Source organism: Symphodus melops (genome assembly GCF_947650265.1).
Source record: "Symphodus melops genome assembly, chromosome: 2".
In the NCBI taxonomy this organism is placed as follows: Eukaryota; Metazoa; Chordata; class Actinopteri; order Labriformes; family Labridae; genus Symphodus; species Symphodus melops.
In genome coordinates, this window is record NC_136692.1 from 8,136,249 (window position 1) to 8,160,348 (window position 24,100).

A 24,100-nucleotide genomic window follows, 5' to 3' on the forward strand; every position below is an offset into this window, starting at 1 on the left:
CAAACAAACAACAAAAAACAAATACGGTGAAAAATGTTTCGAATGTCTGAATGACTGGATGAATGAATATGGATGTCCAGAAGGAGTTTCGTTGAGCTTAAATCAGTTAGAATAATAATACAAATATAAATAATAAATACAGTATAAATAAAAATAAAAAAAAAGTAAAGGTGAAAGGATTAGGATTTGGAAAGATATGGGAGTCATAGCAAATGCACGAGAATGTGGAAGACTGCAGTTAGACTCTTGCTGCAAAAGAGAGAGAGGAAAAAAGGTCATGTAAAAGGATGGCAGAGGGACGAGTTTAAAGTGGAAATGTAACTGGAAGAAAAAAACAGTTCAGCCCACCTCCATATAGGTTTAGTGATACCTCACGCCTGTCTCCTTATATGCCCCATTGCAGGCCCTCAGGGTGACGGACTCGGACCTGGACTCCTACCCTCCCATGCCGCCGTCCCTGCCACCACTGGAACCAGACCAGCCGGAACCAGACGACCAGCCTCCTCCCCGTGGTCAACAGGGCCCAGCTAACGGTTCTTCAACATCGCAACGTTATGACAGCCCTAACATTGCCAGCTCCAGACCAAAGAACAAAGCATCCGGATTGGGATAACACAGACACTGGAATACAAAGCTGCTGTTGCTACTCTGACCCGAGACCTGAGAGACGAATTCTTCAGAAACACTGATACTAGCGCTATCAGGGGTGTTATGCAGCCCTCAGAGAAGCAAGCTGCTGATTTCCTGCATTGCCTGACGGAAGCCTTTAGCCGTCACTCAGTCCTCCTCTGCAACCACATTATGGATGTTGCAGGGCAGACATGCATGTTGTACATAAGATGGTGTCATGGTGTAAGGTATGGAGAGCTCCAAAGACACGTTTTACACGCTCAGGACATGGTGAATGAGCGAGAAGGGAGCAGAAAAGACAAGAGAGACACTGTTGCATAAGGCTAAGCTCCTCATGGACAGTGGATCTGCCATTTCCAGGGCCTGTCCCAAAGACACGGATGCGAAGGGGGCCGAGCCCTTGACTGACATTCTGACGTGTGCTATTACTGCCGGCAACCTAGCCGTTGAAGGGACGATTGCCTGCAGCGAGGAGGAGCTGAAGGAGGAGCCACCGGTGGGGACGGACGGGAGGTTGGGACTCCGGGTGCGGACGTCAACCCGGTTGCTGAGGGTCCTGCCCAGGGGCGTGAGATACCACACACACACACACACACACTGCTACACTCTGTTGAAACGGCGCCTGCTTCTACTGATTCACATAGGTTACACACACAGGAGGCATTAACACACTTAGAGTTACAAACACAACCCCTGCCAAAAACATGTTTATTTACTTATTTTTAGAAACATGTTTATTTACTTATTTTTATAAACATGTTTATTTACTTATTTTTATAAACATATTTACTTATTTTTAGAAACATGTTTATTTACTTATTTTTTAGGAACTTTTGTTTATTTACTTATTTTGGGTACTTATGTTATTTTGATTCTCCCGCATTTCAAAATGAACCTGTGTTTACGATAGAAATTTTGGGGAAACTGGTTAAATTTCTGGTTGATTTTGAGGCTACTCATTCTGTGATCACAGATTTATTTTGTCTAACCCAATTAGATATAGTGGCAGATAGATCTATTCTATATCTGCCTCTGAGGAAACCATTAGAGAAAGGTTTTCTAATCTAAAGATTTTCAGCTACGTCATTCATTTCTGGTTTCTCATCATAGACCTAATGATGACGATCCTGACACGTGTTACAGCTGTACAATGGGCCCCATTTGAACTGAAATATATCTATGAGTTGAGAATACAGTTAGGACAATCGACCCAGCAACTTGTTAAAATGACCAAAGAAAAGTTGCTCCTGACTCAAACTTCAAGCGACTTACTGACTTACTCTGTACCTCTCATGCGTCTAATGACTTCGACCATGTTTATGGAAAACAATGGTACAAACAATCCTCTGAAAGACTGACTCTAACATTGTTTTGGCGGCTATCTGTATGTCCTTGATGGAGCCTCAGGAAGGATTGTTTAGAGTTTAGTTTCTCTCCGCATGTTTCTTCCTGAAGCTGAGCGCTCCTTCGAGCAATTGTTTATATTTTAGCTAATTGTTATTATTTAATGTTTATTTTGTAGCGAGAGAGCACAGTCGACTGAATTAAATTCCCTGGGTGTTAAACATACCTGGCCAATAAAATTGATTCTGATTCTGATTAAAACAAGCCCCATCTCAGTGGCCACCTGCCTCAGGTCTTACCGACCCCTCCTGTCCTGTTGTTCAAACGGTGGATGAAAAGGGAGAATTTCACTCTTCTGTCTTGTTATAAATGCATGGTGATAAACTCCGCTCTGTGGCCTACTTTTCATCCAAACTTGACCCTGTGGAACTTCCTGGGTTTTTTTATAGCTGTAGTAGCAGCTAAAGAAGCTGTTTTAGCTTCACGTGACATTTTTGGCTCCGATCTTACAGTCCTTGTTTCTCGTAATGTTTACATTATTTTGCTTGATCAAAAAGCATGACACTTGTCTGCTGCCAGGTGATTGCGCTATTCCACCATCTTGTTTGGCCTCCCCAATTTCACTGTCAGGTCTGCACACCTCGTGCTGACATCTCTGACCGACCCCTAATTAACCCTGACCTAATCCCGTTCATTGATGGTTTCTCCTCCTGCTCTGACATTGGACTGAATAGGGTAGAATACGCTGTCTGCTCTAAAAACAATGTGTTGGCCTCTGGCTCACTGTCATCTTATTACTCTGCACAAACAGCAGAACTTGTGGCTTTAACTGAGGCCTGCAAATTAGCATCTAAAATGGTCATAATCTACACTAACTCCCATTATCCCTTCGGAGTAGTTCATGACGTTGAAGCACTGTGAAAACATTGCTCTTCTCTGAAATCTGACTGTAAACATATTTGAAACTGTGGTTTGCATGTTTTTCCATGTGTGTCGAAGCATTTCCAACTAAACATGTTGACAGAAGTGCCGTCGCAAAAGCTCTTTTGACAGAGATCATTCCAAGGTGGGACATACCTAAACCTAAACTCCAGTGATAATGGCATCCATTTTATTAAGAAAGCCCGAACAAGAAGTAAGTGCTCTGTAGGGGTTCAAGCTAAAAACACACTGTGCCTCCCATCTACAGTCAGGTGGCGCTATGAGTGTGAAAATGGCACTTTAAAAAGCAGATTGGCTAAATGTTGTGAAGACACCAAGTTACCCTAGACAAAAGCACTTCCGCTTGTTCTCATGTAAATGTGTACACGCACACGTGCACGCACCTCACTTAACTTTTATGAAATATTGTTTGAACATCTAGATAACACTGGAGGGGAAACCAGCACAAAACTAACTCCTACATCTACTGCTTTATTAAAACATAACATGTTGAAATATTGCAAAAGTCTGTCACGGTCCCTTTCTGTCTCCATCAGGCGGTGAAAGCTGCACTACCCGTTCCAGCGGCCTCTGGACCGCTCTACACCTTCTGGCCAGGACAGTGGGTTGCTGTGAAAGACCACTCTGTCCATGCGTCTCCCACCAAAGGTGAAAACACAAAACCCTCAGGGGAGCTGCATAGTTTGTGGATTATTCCCCCATACCACTCCCTCTAACTGCTTGTTGATTCCCTCCCGCCTGAGTACATGTTTCCACTTCCGTTCTCTTGCTGTGGAAAAGCAACCACACTCAACCTTTTCACTGGAAAAGCAACCACACTCAAACTTTTTACTGGAAAAGCAATCTCACTCAAACTTTTCATTGGAAAAGCAAACACACTCAAACTTTTCATTGGAAAAGCAACCACACTCAAACTTTTCACTGGAAAAGAAATCAGACTCAGACTGTTAATCTTACCCCCGGTCGAAGAATATAACGGAAGTTATTATGTTCTTCATGATCCTCACACCTTCACTTCACCTTCACCGACTAATGTTTTTTGTGTTCGATCTCGATCAGTGAATATGTAAAAAAAAAAAAAAATGGTCTCAACCTCTTCGTTAACCCTTAGTCTGTATTACTCGTCAAGACCCCAAAGGCACATATTTGGGAATCATTGCAGGATGTAATATCCCTCTTAATGACTCCTGCTCTTTCTTTCTTCCTTCTATGATAAATCTGCTGTTTATTGGAATTGTGCTACTGATTTTGTTTTTTTTCTTGTTGTGTTATTCCCTGCACCAGAGCTCGGGTTCAGCACCTAGAGAATCAAACTGTTCAATATCAACTCCTTTCCATGACTTCCCCTGTTATTAAGAATTGTGAGAGTCCAGCAGCGACAGTGATGATGAAGAAGACTATAATCCGTAAATATTGATATGCTGTACCTTTATGAAGTTTTGACTTGAAGTGGTTACACAATTTTCCTCAGAGGACAGTTTGTTTGTAGAGTTTTGAACATATACCACAGAATCTGTTCATTTCTCCAACTTTCCATTTCCAAAACTATAGTGCACCTTTAAGCTGTACTGGTGGTAAGAAGAAAGTCTCTTCATCCTCAGTCTTGGACGTTTTAGCCAATCTAAAATATCTACACTCTTTTTCTAGCAGTATTCATGCTTCAAATAAAAAACAATGTAAACTCCATAAGTCACCTTTAATTTTCACATCAGTTTTCATTAAGCTTAATTGATTTAGATAACACAGCTAAAAAGATGGACAGTAAAGATTCACATTTCTGATTAAATACTTACCCGTCTTTATGCCATGCATGGCATGTAAGGTCTTGGGGACATGGTATTTGATGTGCAAGATGCAATCTATAGGAGTCGAACTCCAAAGGTTTTATCATTAAATTTCCTCCCATTGTTCAAGTAAAACCTGTGTCATAATCTCAGGAAACGTCCCAGCCTGATGACACAAGTCAAACAAAAAGGTCACATCCTGCTAACACTGCATCTCTTTTTTCTCATATCACATCATCAAACCTATCTGTGTTAATTTATCAACTGAGACTGCACTAAGTATGATTTTTGTATCCACTTCTGCACAATTATAGGTGGGTCCTTGTTCACATCAACCTGCTGAATTGTAGATACGTATTCATAGGTATGAATAGGTACATTGTGCCACATTCATAATGATAAACATACAAGAAGAAGACAGAAGTTTTTTTTTTTTTTTTTTTAAGTAGTCAGTAGAAATGTTCAAGCATTTGCACTCCAGATAATTACATAAACCATTGACATGTTAGCAAATATAAATGGAGATCTAGCATTTCTAAATGAACCAAGGCCTTGTCAAAGAAACAATAAAGAACAATATTTGATTGGCTATGTGGTGAGGTTATAATCTCCTTATACAACAGGGAGTAAGAGTCGTCCCATTCCCTGGAAACTAACTTTAAAGAGCACTAATGTTTTTTTCAACTGTATCATTGAAATTGGTTTCTGCCATGTTGTGTTTGAGGTTGAATTGTTTATTGTTGTAGTCGTTTAAGTTGGCCATAAGATCTCTCATTGTTCTATCGGTAAACTGAAGTATGTCTTAAATGCAAACTTTATTCTGCACACTTGCATACTACATTTATGATGATTTAAGTTATACGTTTAATTTAAGTTTATGATTTAAGTTATATATTAGATGTTTGAAAAAAAGACGTTTTTCTATATTTTAACTTCTGCGCTCATGTCTTTGATAAAGTTTTTTATTGTGACTGTCTTTGAATACATTTTGTACAGATGTTGTTCGAGGCATACATTTTATTGCTGAAGTGCTTCAAAGAAATGTCTGTGATATGACCACAACTTGAACTTGAAATTATGTTGTCATAGTTTGCATCCTCCTCCTGATGTTTTACAAGCTTTGGTGAATGTTTGACTGGACACTCCTACCAAACTACATGTATAAAAAGAGGACCAAGAGGTGGTGACTTTATTCATCAGAGCAGTTCTTCTTATGAGCTATAGGCCTCATTGACAGGTAAGAGAGAGATGCTTCAATTCATGATTTCAGTTTAAAACACTTACACTATTTAAATATTGTGCTATTGTACTTTCTAAATGCCATTATTGTCATTTTTAGTGTTTTAACAGATATCTTTTACTGAAAATACCTGTTTTTGTGTGAAAAATATCTGACAAAATGTTTTTTCATCAGGACTCCTTTTACTTTCCAGAGTGAATATGGTTGACTATAAAGTGACCGTGTTTACTGGCAATCTCCTCTGGTCCGGTACATTTAACAATATCTACATCAAGCTGGTGGGGGCCGATGGGGAGAGCCAGCAACACCAGTTCAAAGGGGCTTTACCCTTCAGCAGAGGAACAGTAAGTGTAAAATATCCTTCTCTAAATGTAAATGTGTTTGATTTTGACCACCTGTCCTTGTATAGTCAGTGCTTCTGTGTAATCATCAAGTTCATAGCTACACTTTATCTTAACAGCTACATGTCTTCTGTTTCTGTAATTATTCCAGGAGTCCACTTTTACCGTGACCAACCCGGTCTCTATTGGAGAATTGATCCTGATAGAGCTGGTGAAAAAGGGGCCCTTTTTTTTCCCTGACGACGCCTGGTTTGCTTTCAAAGTGAAAGTGGAATCACCTGAAGGACACATCTACAGTGTTCCCATCTACCGCTGGATCATTGATGGTGAGGTGCAACGCTTCAGAGGGGGAACAGGTTTGTGGAAATTAGTTATTCTCAAATACTGCTTCTAAATCACAGGAAACTTTTTAACAGAGATAAGTCCCACAACTTACTATGCATGCCACCATATTGAAAATGTTTCTACAAATATCAAACCATGTCTTGTTTATTTCATAAAGCTCTGAGAGCCTTTGATGACACCCATCCTCTTGGCCAGTACGATCGTATGCAGGAGCTGGCGCTGCGAGGGAAAGAATACTGGTGAGTGCTACTATTTTAAAGTATCCCCTCTGAAGCCAACATGCATCCAAACCTGCTCCTCTTTTAATTCAATATGTTCATTTTTAATTAATGATAAAATACACCAGCCTTTTTACATTTTTTATCATGCCACTGTTTTTTTAATAACTCTAATGTAGAAGCCATATAACTGTAAATGCAAATGCTTCTTGACAGTCCAAAGTTGATCATTTTGTTGTTCTTTCTTCTAGCTGGGATGTGTATGCCGAGGGAATTCCTCTTTGTATGAAGGCAGACGACCCTCTCTCTCTGCCTTGTGAGGTCCGCTTCTCCTTTACCAAGAATACTCAATTTATCTTCACTGCAACCACAGGGTTAAGTCCTCAAATTCTATCAGATATCTTTCCAACAATAAAACAATGTACCTTTTTCCCTACCTGTTTATTTAACTGTTCAAGAACAAACAATAAAGCTTCCATTTGTCTTTTATTTCAGGCTGGCTGAGCTGAAACTGGAGGGTCTGGCTGACTGCAAAGAGAGGTGGACTGATATCGAGGATATCAAACGGGTGTTCTGCTGCAAGCGCACAGATATATCAGGTACTTCATAATCACGCTAGTTTACTGAAAAACTTGATTCTGTCTGCAAAGTAATGTTTTTGTGTGAATTCTGTGAGATGGTTTTCTAAAGATAATTCTGTGTGTGAATGTCTCATACATTTCTAATGAATGCTAAGTAGTACATTGGCTTCTCTTTGCTTGTTAAAATGTTAAAAATTATCAAGGCAGAAGGTTTTCTGTGTATTTTTATTTTTCTATGTCAAAATTAAGCAATGACTAAACTTTTTACTGGACAGAGTAACATTTCATTAATTAGATGACTGAAATCTAACTTTAAAGCAACTTTGGTGTGCAATCCTGACCATGAGTCTTCTTGGAACTGTTTCCCATTAGGCTGATTCACATGAAGCTCAGCTATCACTAAACTACGTCGCTGTAGTTGTCTATTCTTAATCTTGAAACTCAGGAACTTCCTGCTGTTATTTTGACAGACTACACCACTGAACATTGGAAAGAGGACACTTTCTTTGGCTACCAGTTCTTAAACGGTGTGAACCCCACAATGATCAGGCGTTGTTCAGCCATCCCAGAGCACTTTCCTGTGTCTGAAGGTTTGATCTTTCTCCCTGGTCAGTGTACCTTGGATGATGAATTGAAGGTGATTTTTTTTACCTCGCTCCAAAACTCACTTTTTATTTATTTCACATTCTTATCAGAATCTTGCATTTCCACATGGCATGTTAAATCACTTGTAATATCCACATTGTATGAGTTTTAGTAAAAATCTCTCATTCTTTACCATAATTTCAAACAGAAAGGAAACATATACCTGTGTGACTACAAGCTTTTGGATGGAGTGGAGGCAAACATCATCAACGGGAAGAAGCAGTACTTGATGGCTCCCCTCATCCTGTTTCACAAAACACCTAATGACAAGCTGAAGCCAATCGCTATTCAGGTGAGAGTGACTCAAGAAGAGTAAATATTAAAGTGAGGTAAATGTGTAAGGCAGCCCTTAAACCATGATATTTTATTTATTGAGAAATAGAGCATCTGCTTTGCTAAAATAATTAACCAAGACTATAATACAGCTTCAAAGGCCTGAGCAACACCAAAGCACGCAAGAAGGCAAGGATCATCAAACTAGCCAGTACTGTAAATGGACTAATCATATTGAATTAACCACATCTCGCGTTCTTCTCCTGTAGCTGAAGCAGACTCCTGGAGCAGACAATCCCATCTTTTATCCTTCAGACACCGAGTACGACTGGTTGCTGGCCAAGATTTTTGTGAGAAGTGCAGATTTCAATTACCATGAACTCAATGTTCACCTGCTGCGCACTCATCTGCTGGCTGAAGTTTTTGCTGTATCTCTTCTGTGCAATGTGCCCATGGTGCATCCTCTGTACAAGGTATATATTTAAGTATTAAATACAACTACATAGTAAAGAGGCATCAAATCTCTGACTTTTTTTTTTTTTTGCAATATTGTTCCTAACATATAGTTTCATTGTTCCCTCAGCTGCTCATCCCTCACACTCGCTACACCCTGCAGATCAACCTCATGGCTCGAAATCTGCTCATTTCTGAGGATGGTATTTTCGCAAAGGTAGCAAAAGACCAACCAGCACAACAAAGTCCCTTAACAATCTTTTAATATCATGTACAGTACCTAATACCTATCTTAAAACAATATTCCTATGTTGACTGGTCCCTAGTATGCAGCTAGTGGCAGAGAGGCTATGTTTACAATCCTTAAGAGAGCAATGGCGTCAATGACCTACAGCTCTCTCTGCATACCAGACGACATCGCTGAGCGTGGGGTGGAGGCTATACCCAACTACTACTACAGGGATGATGGACTGAAGCTTTGGGATATCATCCACAGGTATTATATGTACTTTCAGTTTTGCATTCTTATTATTATTTTACCATATTAGTATCAAATTGTCGACATATGTTGCCATGGAATGCCCTCTAAAAAATCAACTTGATAGATGTCATAATTCACACTAAAGTCAAACAAGACGGGATTTCATCAGTCCATTTCAGTTGGGTCAGATTCCAGAACAGCAAGAAGGCTGGAAGATTTCTTTCAAGACTTCTCTTTAAATTTCCTTAGTTTCAAAACATAGAATAAAAAATGCAAACATGTGTCTCCCTACCTATCTAAAATTGTTGATACAGTTTATTACTCCAATGTATTAACTTGTTTGTATGAGATTTATAACTGGCTCTACAAAAATTCAGTTATCAGAACCAAAAGGACACTTGATGATTGTCAGTATTTAAGTTTTCAACAGATTCAAATTTGTATTTTTTATGCAGATGACACAATGACATATTTCTCTGAGCTCTAAGATAGATAGATAGATAGATAGATAGATAGATAGATAGATAGATAGATAGATAGATAGATAGATAGATAGATAGATAGATAGATAGATAGATAGATAGATAGATAGATAGATAGATAGATAGATAGATAGATAGATAGATAGATAGATAGATAGATAGATAGATAGATACTTTATTGATCCCGAGGGAACTTCAGATAAGCTCTTTAGACTAAAAGACTGCTTTTTAATCAATCTGATCAATCAATCTCTCTGGTCTTAAATGTAATGCAGAAGCCAGAAACAGATCTCAAAACAGGTTAAGTAATGGGGCTATACTACTTAAGGGAAATACATAAAGAAATGAACATTTGTGTATGGACACACGTTTGTAATTATGTACATGTTTGAATGTTTGTGAATGGGAATGTTTGTCTTTTTAAAGATAAAAATCGTATATATTTACTATATACACGACAGTTATTGGCTGCAGTTGTGTAAAGCGTTATTTCGAAACACAATCCTGTTTCCCTGCACTTCTCCACTCTTCTGAAAGCTTTGTGCAGGGAATCCTCAGCTACTACTACAAGAGTGATGCTGAGGTTGAACAGGACTCTGAACTGCAGAAGTGGATTTCAGACATTTTTGTCCAGGGATTCCTTTCCAACGCAGACTCAGGTGTGCTACTCTTAAAAACATGATCTGAATCTATTACATTATTATAGCACAACATTTCGTTGATATTTTAAGTATTGACTCTTGTTTTCTGTAACTCTCAGGAATTCCACAGAACTTTACTACAGTGGCTGAGATGGTGAAGTTCGTCACCATGGTGATCTTCACCTGCTCAGTACAGCACGCAGCCGTGAATTCTGGACAGGTGAATTGTTGTAGTATTGTTTTTGTGGAACTGGTTGATTTGGTTTTGTTTTGTTTTTTAAATGGGGAGAAAGAGAGGAATGCTATAAAATAAAAACATTTGTTATGAAATGTTGTCAGTTAGCTTTTAAGATAACACTGCATTACATACAGTAGAGAGAGAGAGAGATTATATTGTTGGTCTTACAAGTAAGGCAACTCTTTCACAAAGCTGTTAACATCCTCACAATGAAACCTTTAGTATTCTGACTTTTAGCAGGTTAACTGTCTTTTTTATGACAGTCTTGTTTTTTTGCATTTGAGAACACATTTGAGTAAATTTCTCAAAATAGGAGGTATGATTTTGTAGGATATTGGATCCTAAATCAAAGTGTTGAAAAAGACATTGAGTCAATAATAATGAATGAGTCATGTATTCATTGCAGTTTGACTATGCTGGCTGGATGCCCAACGCTCCCCCATCCTTACAACTTCCTCCACCAACCACCAAGGGAACAACAAGCGAAGCCACCATGCTGCAGACGCTTCCTGATGTCAATGGTACAGTTAATGTAATGGCCACCTTGTGGTTACTCACCAAGCAGTCCACTGACTTTGTAAGTTCCCACGACATGTGAAAAACATAAATTGCATTATTTTGAATTACTAAAGAAGAAGTCTAACTGTAATACACACTTAAATATTGGAGACGAACACTCATTGTAATGGTTTCATTGATGTCCTCAGGTTCCATTAGGCCAGTACCCAGATGACCATTTCAGTGAGGAGACTCCCTGCAAGCTGATTCAGGATTTTCAAGGAAAGCTTGAAGTGCAAAGTGTAACCATTGAAGTCAGAAACAAGAGCCTTGAAGTCCCATACACATATATGGATCCAAAAGAGGCAGAAAATAGTGTGGCCATTTGAGTATGTTTGTGACCAAAGAGTGAAAGAAGAAACTGCATAACCATATGAACATTAGATGCTACACTACACTCTAGAAAGTCGATAACTCCTCATCAACTTGTCAACTTTAATTTTCTCTAATTTTATCAAAGATTATGCAGGACAGGCCTTTAATCAAAATAAATCACTTGCTAAGAAAAAGGGTACCTATCATGAAAGACCAGTATTGCTTCCCTGTGCACTTTAAAGATTTCTTATCTTGTTTTCCTCTGCTAATATTTGTATGTTTTTTAATCATTCAGACAAAACTGCATTTTAATTTCTGACATGTATTTATCTCATCCTGCATTTAATAAAAAACTGATCAAACATAGCTACATGTACTTGTTTCGTCTTTGAAACACTGAATATGTGTCTCACATTTAAATTAAGTTGTCAAGAAGACATGGGACTATTTGCACTTGCCTGCATGAAGTTGTGCAAAAAAAAGTGGTGCATATGATTTTAATTCTAAATGGCTGATTGAGTAGAAGTATCATCGTAATTTGGATGATTATTTCCATCCCCAAAGAAAGATCAAGTGAGCAGCAATAACCCCCATTTTCTTCTTCTGAATATCTGATTGTACTTGTATGTTTTAATGTGTTTAACCACCACAACACTGATATTTACCTGAGTTATGTAGCCACAAAAAAGAGCTATAATTTGTACAGTGTCTTGTAAATGCCACTGCAACAAGATTAACGTTAAAACAGAATAGCACAGAATACCCCTGCTTTATAGGCCTAATTGTTGAAGAGCAATTGCTTAAAAAATACAAACTGGAATGAATTTTTAGACACCTTCAACCCATTTAAAGCAAACAATTCAGTGGCATCCCACGTGACAGCTACAATTAATTTAAATATCAAATAATCTTTAATATCTTCAAATAAAGGAACAATACAACCATGCCCAGAAACGTGCATTAGCATATTATGTCAAACAAGACAGCATACCCCCATTTCTCTGCAAAGGTAGGTATAACACGCGTGCATATTAAACATCTTAAAGTCTGTGGCATTTTTTGCTAACACTTTAGACCTACACATAAGCTTTACAATTAAAGTCACATTTCTAACAGGAACACAAGAAAAAAAGATGTAAAAGTTAAGTAACACTAGCAGCTATTCCAGCTAGCCTGAAGTCCCAAAACCACTAAACCATCGACTGTACAGTCCATATCCCAAACACAGTGTTTTTAATATGAATAAGGACAGGTTGTTACATATTCCATTCACATTTATGCATTTTTAAAAGTGCTTTAGTTTGGCCACAAACCACAGTTAAATAATGCAATGTTTAAAATGTTGGTATCATTTTAAAAACAAGTGACAATCATTTTAGACATTGCGTGTGTTTCTCCCATCGTCGACAGGGGGTGCTGCTACTTGTTTTTAAAATCCATCTTCAGACAGCTATTACGCCAAAGTGACATTTTCACTAGTCTTTGTGTGGACACTTTCCAAAAGTTCATGTTTTCTATTCGCGCGTACATTTGGGTGAATAACTTGAAAAATACCAAGACTGGATTAACTATCTGAAGTGTGGTAATACTCCACACCAGTAGGTGGTGGTAATGAGTCGTTTGCCTTCCAGTAAACGCGGAAGTAATCATCAGCGGGGATCACACGTGGGTTCACATGAGTTTATGAAACGTATGAGCTGAAGTTTATAGTAAAACATGTCGAAAGGTCAGAGAGCCGTGTCAGATGAAACCAACGGGGTTAATATGGGACTAGAGGATGAGGGGGCCTCAGATCTTCCTCCGGAGACAAGACGGACCCGCAGCGGCCGCCGAGTGCGCACTCCAGCCGCATTGATGGACTCAGAAGTCCCGATGAGAACTCCCAGCAGAAGGACGAGGAGGTCTGTTATCCAGGAGGAGAAGCTCAGTGTGTCTGCTGAACCAGACTCTGGTGCTGTTTTAGTGCCATGTACAGAGGCTGCTGTCCAGGGTCTTAGAAATGACGGGTCCGAGCCGACACCTGCAGAAACAGAAACGCTACCTGTGACCACCGACACCATGCCCAAGATGAAGAAGCCTCGTTTGGCCGTACCTCTGGGAAAACCAAAATCAGGGAGAGTCTGGAAGGACCGCAACAAACAAAGGTGAGGTTGTCTGTAAGCAGTGAAGTAAACGCCTTATTAATAACACAGCTGGGGCATGTTCAGCTTAACAGCAGCAAATAAAGTAAAGCCACAGAGTGCAGTGAGTGCTCAGATAATCAGAGTTTTAAACAGACCCTGAACGCAGCACCTAAAAGGTGGGCCTACTTTTCCTGATCTACTTATAACAATGTGAGTGCTTTATCATCCATCACATGTAGGCCTACTTCAAAGCGCTGCTTTATGTTTTTACTATTTATAATAAAACGTAACATTTTAAATGTAATAAAAAAAACTTTTTAAATCAGGCCTGCACGGCATGAGAAAAATATGAATACGTGTTGATATTTGTTGTCAGTACTGTGATAATGATACGAATGAGAGTAAAAACACAACAATAGTGAATATGAGAAACAACTCTTCTTTTTTATCTGATCTTCACAGAATACCTGCGTTGGTAACACTTATTTTTTTAGATTTAAAAAAAAACAAAAAACTTTTTTTCTCCACTTTTATAGATTTATTTAATTTAGTTAAGTATTTAACTAATTAATCCGAGATCAGTTTATTTTTGTCTTCAGATTCATCTGGCTGCATCAAGATGATGTGAACGTGTTAACATTAAACCAAGGCTTCCATACAACTGGTAAAATGTACATGAGTGGAGTGATCAAACATTGCTTGACCACGTTAGAAGCTTGTTGTTTTTTAGATGTAGGTAAAGACCTCCATGGTCAACTGGCTGGCTTTTTTACAGGATTAAGCCTTTTGAAAATACAAAACCATCAACTTTTTGATTGTGTTTTTTTTTGTTTTCCTATCACGCCTGACTTCTGGCTATTCTCTGATGTGTATAATTGTAATAAACAATGTATTAAGATGGGTATATGATCTTTGAAAACGTTGTAATGACGTATCACATTCAAAGCTGCAGTATTGTACTAAAGTTGTGAATAACTTATCAGTTGTGTTGCTGCTGTAAGCAAAGAGCTCTAAATAGAAATGAATCTGCCATTCATCAGAAGTTTTGTGTCAGTGAATTCCACGTTTATATTGGCTATCAAGGGATCATCTTGTCTAAGGCCTATTGTGCCATGATAAAGGTTTTACTGTTATTAAAGCAGATGAATACGAACCGTTTGTTTCCCGGAATGAAAATGGATCTTGTAGATCAGGGTTAATAATCAAAAATATTGTATGGGACATTCATGGGCAACTTTATGAATGAGTCGCTGTTAGAATGAGTCTTGTATCATTCATTAACCCACAGTATGTGATTTGTTTTTGTAGGTTCTCTGTGCTGGTAAGAGATAAACCATTGTGCTCTTCCTGGGAGAAGAAGATGCAGGCCAAGAGGGAGAAAGATCTGGTGAAACAGTATACCATGCAGCTGAAAGAGGAGAAAGCTAAACAGAAGGAAGTAAGTCAAAGCCTTGTGAGGATCGACTCCTTTTTCATGGTTTTAAAGTATTTGCACCTTTTGATGTATTTATTTGATCCTGGATTTGTAGGACAAGAGGAAAAGGAGAGAGGAAAACTTGAAACGACGTGCTGAGAATGAACGCAAAGCAGAGATTGTCCAAGTGGTACGTCGGCCATTTCTCACACAAGACATTCAAGGAGACACTGATCAACACATCTTACATTATTTCCAACTTACACATCGGAGAGAGTGGGGAAAAAAACATTTTTAAAGATTGTGAATGACTGCACCCACTCGCAAACAAGACCAAATGCTTGATCTCCTCCAGGTTATTGTTTTGGTCCTTTTGCATTTACTGGACATGGCGGGTGAAGAGAGAGAGAGGGGGGCGACATGCAGCTAAAGAGCCGAGGTCGGAGTTGAACCCACAGCCGCTGCAACAATGATTGTAGCCTCTGTACGTGTGGCATAGACCATAACTGCTCGGCTGTCAGCACTCCCCTGATCCCCACCTGTTTTTACACCAAGCAGAGGGATACTAATTCATGTAGCTGAATGCATAGAAAGCTCTTTATATTACCCATAAAGTTGTCCTCTAAGATACACAGGAGTGGTGGCTACTGGATCAAACTAACATGAACTCCTCTTTAGCTGTTAAATGATAAATTCTCAGTTCTTCGAACAAATAGAAAGCAAAGAGTATTTAAAGGCTACATTTGAGCTACTTAACGTTAGAGATCTGAAATACACTCGCCTAAAGAGCACGGACAAGTAATTGTTTCATTCATACATTAGTTCAACTTGCAAGTTTTGGATAATTTTTTTTGCAAGTTTAAAGGTTAACTAAACCCCAGATTTTCAGCTGTAGTGCTCTACTCTGAAATGTCCAAAAATGCATTGAGATTGTCAATGTATCGACACTAAATTAATCTATGCTAACCGTACAATCCAACTACTAAATCACTAATGCTAGTGAGCTCGCAACTCTCTCTATCCACTTGACTTTCCACAGTTTGCCGAGTTGTTCAGTAACTCGAGTAACACGGCACATTTCTCACGAATGATCATTATTATCATCATTATTATTTCAGCACAAATTATTTCACATTTCAAAACTTTCCACTCAAATATCGAGGTTTGGACCTGTATTGATCCAAACCATTACTTGTGTGGGTTCGGGGTAAATTAGTAAATATTACAAATAAACATATGACCTCGGTTACCCACTCAGATAATTTGTTAAGTGAAAAAGACACATTTACATTTAAGAGTCGTGTTCAGAAGTCAGTCAATTTGAAATGAAAAAAAAAATAATGGTGTTGTCCTCTCCCGTCTCATTTTTGTCACAGATCAAGAACACAGCAAAGATCAAGAGGATGAAGAAGAAACATCTGCGGAAGATCGAGAAGCGAGACACGCTGGCTCTGCTGCAGAAGTCACACACGCAGCTTGAAAAAGCCAAAGGGCCAAAGAGTATAAAGGGTGACAAAAATCAAAGCCAAAAGACTGTGAGAAAATGAATCTGTGTCAGTTAAGCTCTTGGCCTGAATGTCTTTCATAAGGATACAACCATTGTCGTTTAATTTAAACGTGAATGAATAAAGGTTTTGTAAGCAGAGAAGTATTGTAAGCAGTCTCATTTAAGTAACAAGCTGCATGTAAGGTGTGATTTCCTCTGTCTGACAGTCTTCTTATAAGATTTATCGAGCATTAACTTTTCTCATTGAATCGGTGGGGATTTACAAAAGTGACATACCTTAAACTGACAGTCTATATTTTACTACCTGCTACCTTATAAGATGTTACCTTGACAGCAGAACCTCCATGGCATCCATATTTAAAGTTACCAGGTAAACAAAAGGTCTGTAGGAGGTTATTCTAGATTCTTAGAAGTTGGAACACATTTGAAGAGTTTAACAATTATTAGATGAACTGATATATTTTTCATTGTTCTTTAAATATAAAGTCAAATATTGTACTTCACGCCAGAATCTCAAATGTTGCAATTAATTGTCAATCCTTCTTTATATTAGTGATTTTTTTTTTTTTTGTAAAAAATGTTTTTGATTTGGCTTTAAGAAAATTAAACAGCTTTTTTTTTCTTTTTATTAAACAATCGATGAACATCTTTGTCACATGTTTATGGTTTGGCCTGAGTTGTACAGTGTGTGACTTTTTTGGGTGTGTCCAAGTCAAAGGCTGACATCATGGGACCAGCTGACTCCTGGGGCCACAAGTTCACAGTTAAAACTAACAGTCAGTCAGGATTAAAGTAAGATCTTGTAACTATTAAAATCCAAAATTAAACAATCTTCCCTTTGACCCATGAGAAATGTACGCAACAAAATTGAAACTCCTCCAGTTAGGTTTACTTGCTCTGGTTTTACCTGCTAACACTATTCCTATAGTAGCCCTATAATATTCATACAGGGCGCCGTTTGTGTATTCCTGGCCTATATGTGTGGAGCAGAGTGGAAAACTACATTCCTCTAAGGGGATTAATAAACTGTCTTCTTCAGTATAGGGAGACTTTCTTAAACTGGCAGTCACTGCTGTTCCATAATGAGGAAATATGGACGATTATTTCAAAAATAAAATGAGCTGTGACCAAATTAACCATCATATAACCATCCTTTCAGGTGGACTATGATTTTTCATAATAAAAACAATGTACCAGAACTATTGGTATAGTTGAGTTATTAATTACATTTAAAGATTATTACTCAAGCTAAATGTTTTCTTTTTAACATTTTTACCAGAACATGAAGAACATCACGAGACGAGTGTGTTTGCCAGAAATAGCCGAGGAAATGTTGAGAGCGGTTTGCACACAAAGAAAGCTGGCTTGTTCTCATACCTGTGACTTTACATGAAACATTCATTGTTCAAGAACTACCAAAAGAGCCTGTGAACAAATAATTCAAAATTGTCACATACACACTGCTGTCTTTGTGTGACACGATGAGACACCTCCTTCTGTTCGTCACCAACCTGTTTGCATTGTTAGTCCTTTCAGTTGCAGTAGACTGATGGGACATCCTTTAAAATGCACAGATAAACAAAGATACATTTTTAAAACGTTGGTGAACAATGTGAATGGAATGATCATTCATCAAATATGTAAGGCGAGCATGGCACCATTTTTCATGTCTGTCTTTGGCTGTATAAAGTCAGCCCCAAACTGAGGGAATGAGCCAAACACTGGGACGAGAGTGAGCAGGACAGATTGCAGATTTCTATACGAGTGAACTCCAGAGACACTGTGTGAGTAGAAGGGATTTTTTTGTCTTTCATTTGAATAAAAATGGCTCATCTTATTTCCCTGCAACAGTCAGATTCATTTTCATTGTATGTTCATGACATGTTTGCTTCTGTTAGATACTATCTTGAAGAACAAACTCGTAGTTTGAGTAAATCCTAATTTTTGAGTGAATGGAAAGAGTTACACTTTCTTTCTCCTTTTAGATAAAACCAACCTTTACAATGCTTCTCATACAGCTCCTGGTCATTGGTGAGAAACGTTTTCTGTTTGTGTTATCACAGTAATTTGTGGGGGAGAGGGACACAGACCTCTCTTATAATGATGGGTTTTTGTCTTTTTTGTGATCAACAGCATCAGTAACATCAGCAGTCATCCCTGCCGGAGCTACCACTGCCAGAGGTGCAACCGCTGGAGCTACCACTGCCAGAGGTGCAACCGCTGGAGCTACCACTGCCAGAGGTGCAACCGCCGGAGGTGCAACCACCGCAGCCACGGCCGCCGCAGCCACAACCAAAGCCAACACAGCCATGATGACAGCTGCCATAACATCCAACTCAACGAATACAAACTCCACCACCAACACGGCTGCTTCCACACATCCTGGGATCTCATACACGAGTGGTCTGATTGTGTGTCACTTCACCGTTCTCTACAAGTTCATCTTCACAGTGTAACTTGGTTGTGTTGTGTTTGTCTCTCGAGAATGTCGTCACTGCTGACCATTAAGTTTCCATTTTCATTTATGTTTAAAAATATGACCTCGTTTTTATTTGAAGCACTTGTGTTGATACATTTAGACATGTATGATCCAGTGTTCAAATATTTAAGTCTAAGCTTCTTTTTTTAAACCAACAGTTGCTCAGTTTGTGTTTTTAGTTTCAGCCCCTCGTTGTATTAGCCTATTTCTTTTTCTTTTCAGTTTTTCTACCCACTTAAAGCTCCTTTAAAAAGCATTAAAACTAAGTCGGCCTATGACCTCTTTCACAAACTGACACAGTGTTAGAATGGTAGTTTTCTTTTTGTTTGTTTTTTTTACTCAGGGGGTGTCATTGTAAAGCTTGTTTTACATGTTATTGAATGCAAGATTAAATCTTATTAGCCACATTTTTTATGTGTTGTATTTTTCCTATAGCATTTAGCTCAGTTGGCTTCAGTTCAGTTGGCCTCAGTTCATTTGCCCTCAGTTCAGTTGGCTTCAAGTCAGCTGGCTTCAATTCAGTCTCCCTCAGTTGAATTGCCCTCAGTTCATTTGCCCTCAGTTCAGTTGGCTTCAGTTCCCTAATTTTTGGCGCCCTCAGTTCAGTTTGCTTCTCTTGCCCTCAGTTCAGTTGGCTTCACTTACCCTCATTTCAGTTGGCTTCAGTTCAGTTGCCCTCAGTTGAATTGCCCTCAGTTCATTTGGCCTCAGTTCAGTTGGCTTCAGTTGCCCTCACTTCAGTTGCCCTCAGTTGAATTGCCCTCAGTTCAGCTGGCTTCAGTTGACCTCAGTTCAGTTGGCTTCAGTTTCCCTCAGATTGTTTGCCCTCAGTTCACTTGGCTTCACTTGCCCTCAGTTCACTTGGCTTCACTTGCCCTCAGTTCACTTGGCTTCAGTTCAGTTGTCCTCAGTTGAATTGCCTTCAGTTCAGTTGGCTTCAGTTGCTATTAGTTCAGTTGGCCTCAGTCCAGTTGGCTTCACTTGCCCTAGCTCAGTTGGCTTCAGTTCAATTGCCCTCACTTCAATTGCCCTCAGTTAAGTTGGCTTCAGTTGCTCCCAGTTCAGTTGGCTTCAGTTCATTTGCCCTCAGTTCAGTTGGCTTCAAGTCAGCTGGCTTCAACTCAACTCAACTCAACTCAACTTTATTTATAAAGCGCTTTTAAACAGCCATGGCTGTGACAAAGTGTTGTACATCCATGAAGAGCACAAACATAAAACATAAGTAAAACACTAACAGGGTTAAAACAATAAAAACAATAAAACACTAAAACAAGAACAGAGTCTCATGCTGGGTTAAAAGCCAAAGAATAAAAATGTGTTTTAAGATGAGTTTTAAAAATGGACAGTGAGGGGGCGTGTCTTATATGGAGAGGGAGGTCGTTCCAGAGTTTGGGACCGGCAGAAGAAAAAGCCCTATCCCCTCTGAGCTTCCGCTTACACCTCGGTACCTCCAGGAGCAGCTGGTCAGCTGACCTGAGGCACCGGGCAGGAGTGTAGGGATGGAGCAGCTCAGAGAGGTAAGGTGGGGCGAGACCATTTAAAGATTTAAAAACAAATAAAAGAATCTTAAAATGAACTCTAAAGTGCACAGGCAGCCAGTGGAGGGAGGCCAGAATTGGGGTAATGTGCTCCCTCTTTCGTGCTCCGGTTAGGAGGCGAGCAGCAGCATTCTGAACTAACTGGAGCCGTGCGAGGGAGGACTGGCTGACTCCGAAGTATAGTGCGTTGCAGTAATCCAGCCGATATGTGACGAAGGCATGGATTACTGTTTCAAAGTTCTTTTGTGAAATAAAAGGCTTCACCTTTGCCAGCCGCCTTAGGTGAAAGAAGCTGGATTTAACAGCTGCACCAATTTGCAGATCCAATTTAAAATCACTGTCCATCTTAAAGCCCAGGTTTGAGACCGTCGGCTTCAAAAAGTGTGCCAAAGGGCCCAAGTCAACAGTGGGGGTTTTAACACAGCCACTCGGGCCAAACACCATCACTTCAGTTTTGTTGTCGTTAAATTTTAAAAAGTTCAACGACATCCAGGACTTGATGTCTTCAAGACATGACAGAAGTGGATCCAGACAGAAGACATCTTTCTTCTTCAGTGGCACATAAATCTGACTATCGTCAGCATAACAGTGAAAACAGATACCATGCTTTCTCAGGATGGAACCCAGGGGAAGCAGGTACAATGAGAAAAGCAGGGGTCCTAGAATTGAACCCTGTGGGACCCCATATGACAGCAGAGTAGAGCAGAGCAGAAAGAGTTCAGTCTCCCCCAGTTGAATTGCCCTCAGTTCATTTGCCCTCAGTTCAGTTGGCTTCAGTTCAGTTGGCTTCAGTTCAGTCTCCCTCAGTTGAATTGCCCTCAGTCCAGTTGGCTTCAGTTCCCTAATTTTAGTTGCCCTCAGTTCAGTTTGCTTCTCTTGCCCTCAGTTCAGTTGGCTTCACTTACCTTCATTTCAGTTGGCTTCAGTTCAGTTGCCCTCAGTTGAATTGCCCTCAGTTCATTTGGCCTCAGTTCAGTTGGCTTCAGTTGCCCTCACTTCAGTTGCCCTCAGTTGAATTGCCCTCAGTTCAGCTGGCTTCAAGTCAGCTGGCTTCAGTTCAGTCTCCCCCAGTTGAATTGCCCTCAGTTCATTTGCCCTCAGTTCAGTTGGCTTCAGTTCAGTTGGCTTCAGTTCAGTCTCCCTCAGTTGAATTGCCCTCAGTCCAGTTGGCTTCAGTTCCCTAATTTTAGTTGCCCTCAGTTCAGTTTGCTTCTCTTGCCCTCAGTTCAGTTGGCTTCACTTACCCTCATTTCAGTTGGCTTCAGTTCAGTTGCCCTCAGTTGAATTGCCCTCAGTTAATTTGGCCTCAGTTCAGTTGGCTTCAGTTGCCCTCACTTCAGTTGCCCTCAGTTGAATTGCCCTCAGTTCATTTGGCCTCAGTTCAGTTGGCTTCAGTTGCCCTCACTTCAGTTGCCCTCAGTTGAATTGCCCTCAGTTCAGCTGGCTTCAAGTCAGCTGGCTTCAGTTCAGTTGCCCTCAGTTCATTTGCCCTCAGTTCAGTTGGCTTCAAGTCAGCTGGCTTCAGTTCAGTTGCCCTCAGTTGAATTGCCCTCAGTTCATTTGGCCTCAGTTCAGTTGGCGTCACTTGCCCTCATTTCAGTTGGCTTCAGTTCAGTTGCCCTCAGTTGAATTGCCCTCAGTTCATTTGGCCTCAGTTCAGTTGGCTTCAGTTGCCCTCACTTCAGTTGCCCTCAGTTGAATTGCCCTCAGTTCAGCTGGCTTCAAGTCAGCTGGCTTCAGTTCAGTTGCCCTCAGTTGAATTGCCCTCAGTTCATTTGCCCTCAGTTCAGTTGGCTTCAAGTCAGCTGGCTTCAGTTGCTCCCAGTTCAGTTGGCTTCAGTTGAATTGCCCTCAGTTCAGCTGGCTTCAAGTCAGCTGGCTTCAGTTCAGTTGCCCTCAGTTGAATTGCCCTCAGTTCATTTGCCCTCAGTTCAGTTGGCTTCAAGTCAGCTGGCTTCAGTTGCTCCCAGTTCAGTTGGCTTCAGTTCATTTGCCCTCAGTTCATTTGGCTTCAAGTCAGCTGGCTTCAGTTCAGTCTCCCCCAGTTGAATTGCCCTCAGTTCATTTGCCCTCAGTTCAGTTTGCTTCAGTTCAGTTGGCTTCAGTTCAGTCTCCCTCAGTTGAATTGCCCTCAGTCCAATTGACTTCAGTTCCCTAATTTTAGTTGCCCTCAGTTCAGTTTGCTTCTCTTGCCCTCAGTTCAGTTGGCTTCACTTACCCTCGTTTCAGTTGCCTTCAGTTCAGTTGCCCTCAGTTGAATTGCCCTCAGTTCATTTGGCCTCAGTTCAGTTGGCTTCAGTTGCCCTCACTTCAGTTGCCCTCAGTTGAATTGCCCTCAGTTCAGCTGGCTTCAGTTGACCTCAGTTCAGTTGGCTTCAGTTTCCCTCAGATTGTTTGCCCTCAGTTCAGTTGGCGTCACTTGCCCTCAGGTTAGTTGGCTTCACTTACCCTCATTTCAGTTGGCTTCAGTTCAGTTGCCCTCAGTTGAATTGCCCTCAGTTGAATTGCCCTCAGTTCAGCTGGCTTCAAGTCAGCTGGCTTCAGTTCAGTTGCCCTCATTTGAATTGCCCTCAGTTCATTTGCCCTCAGTTCAGTTGGCTTCAAGTCAGCTGGCTTCAGTTCAGTCTCCCCCAGTTGAATTGCCCTCAGTTCATTTGCCCCCAGTTCAGTTTGCTTCAGTTCAGTTGGCTTCAGTTCAGTCTCCCTCAGTTGAATTGCCCTCAGTCCAATTGGCTTCAGTTCCCTAATTTTAGTTGCCCTCAGTTCAGTTTGCTTCTCTTGCCCTCAGTTCAGTTGGCTTCACTTACCCTCATTTCAGTTGCCTTCAGTTGAATTGCCCTCAGTTCATTTGGCCTCAGTTCAGTTGGCTTCAGTTGCCCTCACTTCAGTTGCCCTCAGTTGAATTGCCCTCAGTTCAGCTGGCTTCAGTTGACCTCAGTTCAGTTGGCTTCAGTTTCCCTCAGATTGTTTGCCCTCAGTTCACTTGGCTTCAGTTCAGTTGTCCTCAGTTGAATTGCCTTCAGTTCAGTTGGCTTCAGTTGCTATTAGTTCAGTTGGCCTCAGTCCAGTTGGCTTCACTTGCCCTAGCTCAGTTGGCTTCAGTTCAATTGCCCTCAGTTCATTTGCCCTCAGTTCAGTTGGCTTCAGTTCAGTTGGCTTCAGTTCAGTCTCCCTCAGTTGAATTGCCCTCAGTCCAGTTGGCTTCAGTTCCCTAATTTTAGTTGCCCTCAGTTCAGTTTGCTTCTCTTGCCCTCAGTTCAGTTTGCTTCTCTTGCCCTCAGTTCAGTTGGCTTCACTTACCCTCATTTCAGTTGGCTTCAGTTCAGTTGCCCTCAGTTGAATTGCCCTCAGTTCATTTGGCCTCAGTTCAGTTGGCTTCAGTTGCCCTCACTTCAGTTGCCCTCAGTTGAATTGCCCTCAGTTCATTTGGCCTCAGTTCAGTTGGCTTCAGTTGAACTCACTTCAGTTGCCCTCAATTGAATTGCCCTCAGATCAGCTGGCTTCAAGTCAGCTGGCTTCAGTTCAGTT

At 40.3% G+C, this 24,100-nt stretch overlaps 2 protein-coding genes across 2 annotated transcripts in view; both read left to right on the forward strand.

The window, feature by feature from the left end:
• Positions 1 to 11,584, forward strand: part of LOC306820412 (polyunsaturated fatty acid lipoxygenase ALOX15B-like) — a 36,557-nt gene extending 24,973 nt beyond the window's left edge. The window contains exons 4-15 of the mRNA XM_079338242.1: positions 6,784 to 6,865; positions 7,096 to 7,218; positions 7,340 to 7,443; positions 7,896 to 8,062; positions 8,219 to 8,362; positions 8,613 to 8,816; positions 8,927 to 9,013; positions 9,123 to 9,292; positions 10,297 to 10,418; positions 10,520 to 10,620; positions 11,045 to 11,215; positions 11,346 to 11,584. Of these exons, the coding sequence (XP_079194368.1) occupies positions 6,784 to 6,865; positions 7,096 to 7,218; positions 7,340 to 7,443; positions 7,896 to 8,062; positions 8,219 to 8,362; positions 8,613 to 8,816; positions 8,927 to 9,013; positions 9,123 to 9,292; positions 10,297 to 10,418; positions 10,520 to 10,620; positions 11,045 to 11,215; positions 11,346 to 11,525 (1,655 nt within the window). The 3' untranslated portion in view covers positions 11,526 to 11,584. The remainder of the gene's footprint in view (positions 1 to 6,783; positions 6,866 to 7,095; positions 7,219 to 7,339; positions 7,444 to 7,895; positions 8,063 to 8,218; positions 8,363 to 8,612; positions 8,817 to 8,926; positions 9,014 to 9,122; positions 9,293 to 10,296; positions 10,419 to 10,519; positions 10,621 to 11,044; positions 11,216 to 11,345) is intronic.
• A 1,524-nt stretch (positions 11,585 to 13,108) lies between these two features.
• On the forward strand, positions 13,109 to 17,201 carry LOC306820413 (uncharacterized protein). Its single transcript, XM_079338243.1, has 4 exons — positions 13,109 to 13,655; positions 14,943 to 15,072; positions 15,164 to 15,238; positions 16,425 to 17,201. The coding sequence occupies exons 1-4, from the start codon at positions 13,228 to 13,230 to the stop codon at positions 16,593 to 16,595; spliced, it is 804 nt and encodes a 267-aa protein (XP_079194369.1). The 5' UTR covers positions 13,109 to 13,227; the 3' UTR covers positions 16,596 to 17,201.
• The last annotated feature ends 6,899 nt before the right edge of the window (positions 17,202 to 24,100 follow it).

Bases quoted from the DNA above. Each gene is read 5' to 3' on its own strand.
- LOC306820413 (XM_079338243.1), top strand. From the start codon at position 13,228: ATGTCGAAAGGTCAGAGAGCCGTGTCAGATGAAACCAACGGGGTTAAT. The intron at 15,073-15,163 runs GTAAGTCAAAGC...CTGGATTTGTAG, and splicing joins AGAAAGCTAAACAGAAGGAA to GACAAGAGGAAAAGGAGAGA. The intron at 15,239-16,424 runs GTACGTCGGCCA...TTTTTGTCACAG, and splicing joins AAGCAGAGATTGTCCAAGTG to ATCAAGAACACAGCAAAGAT.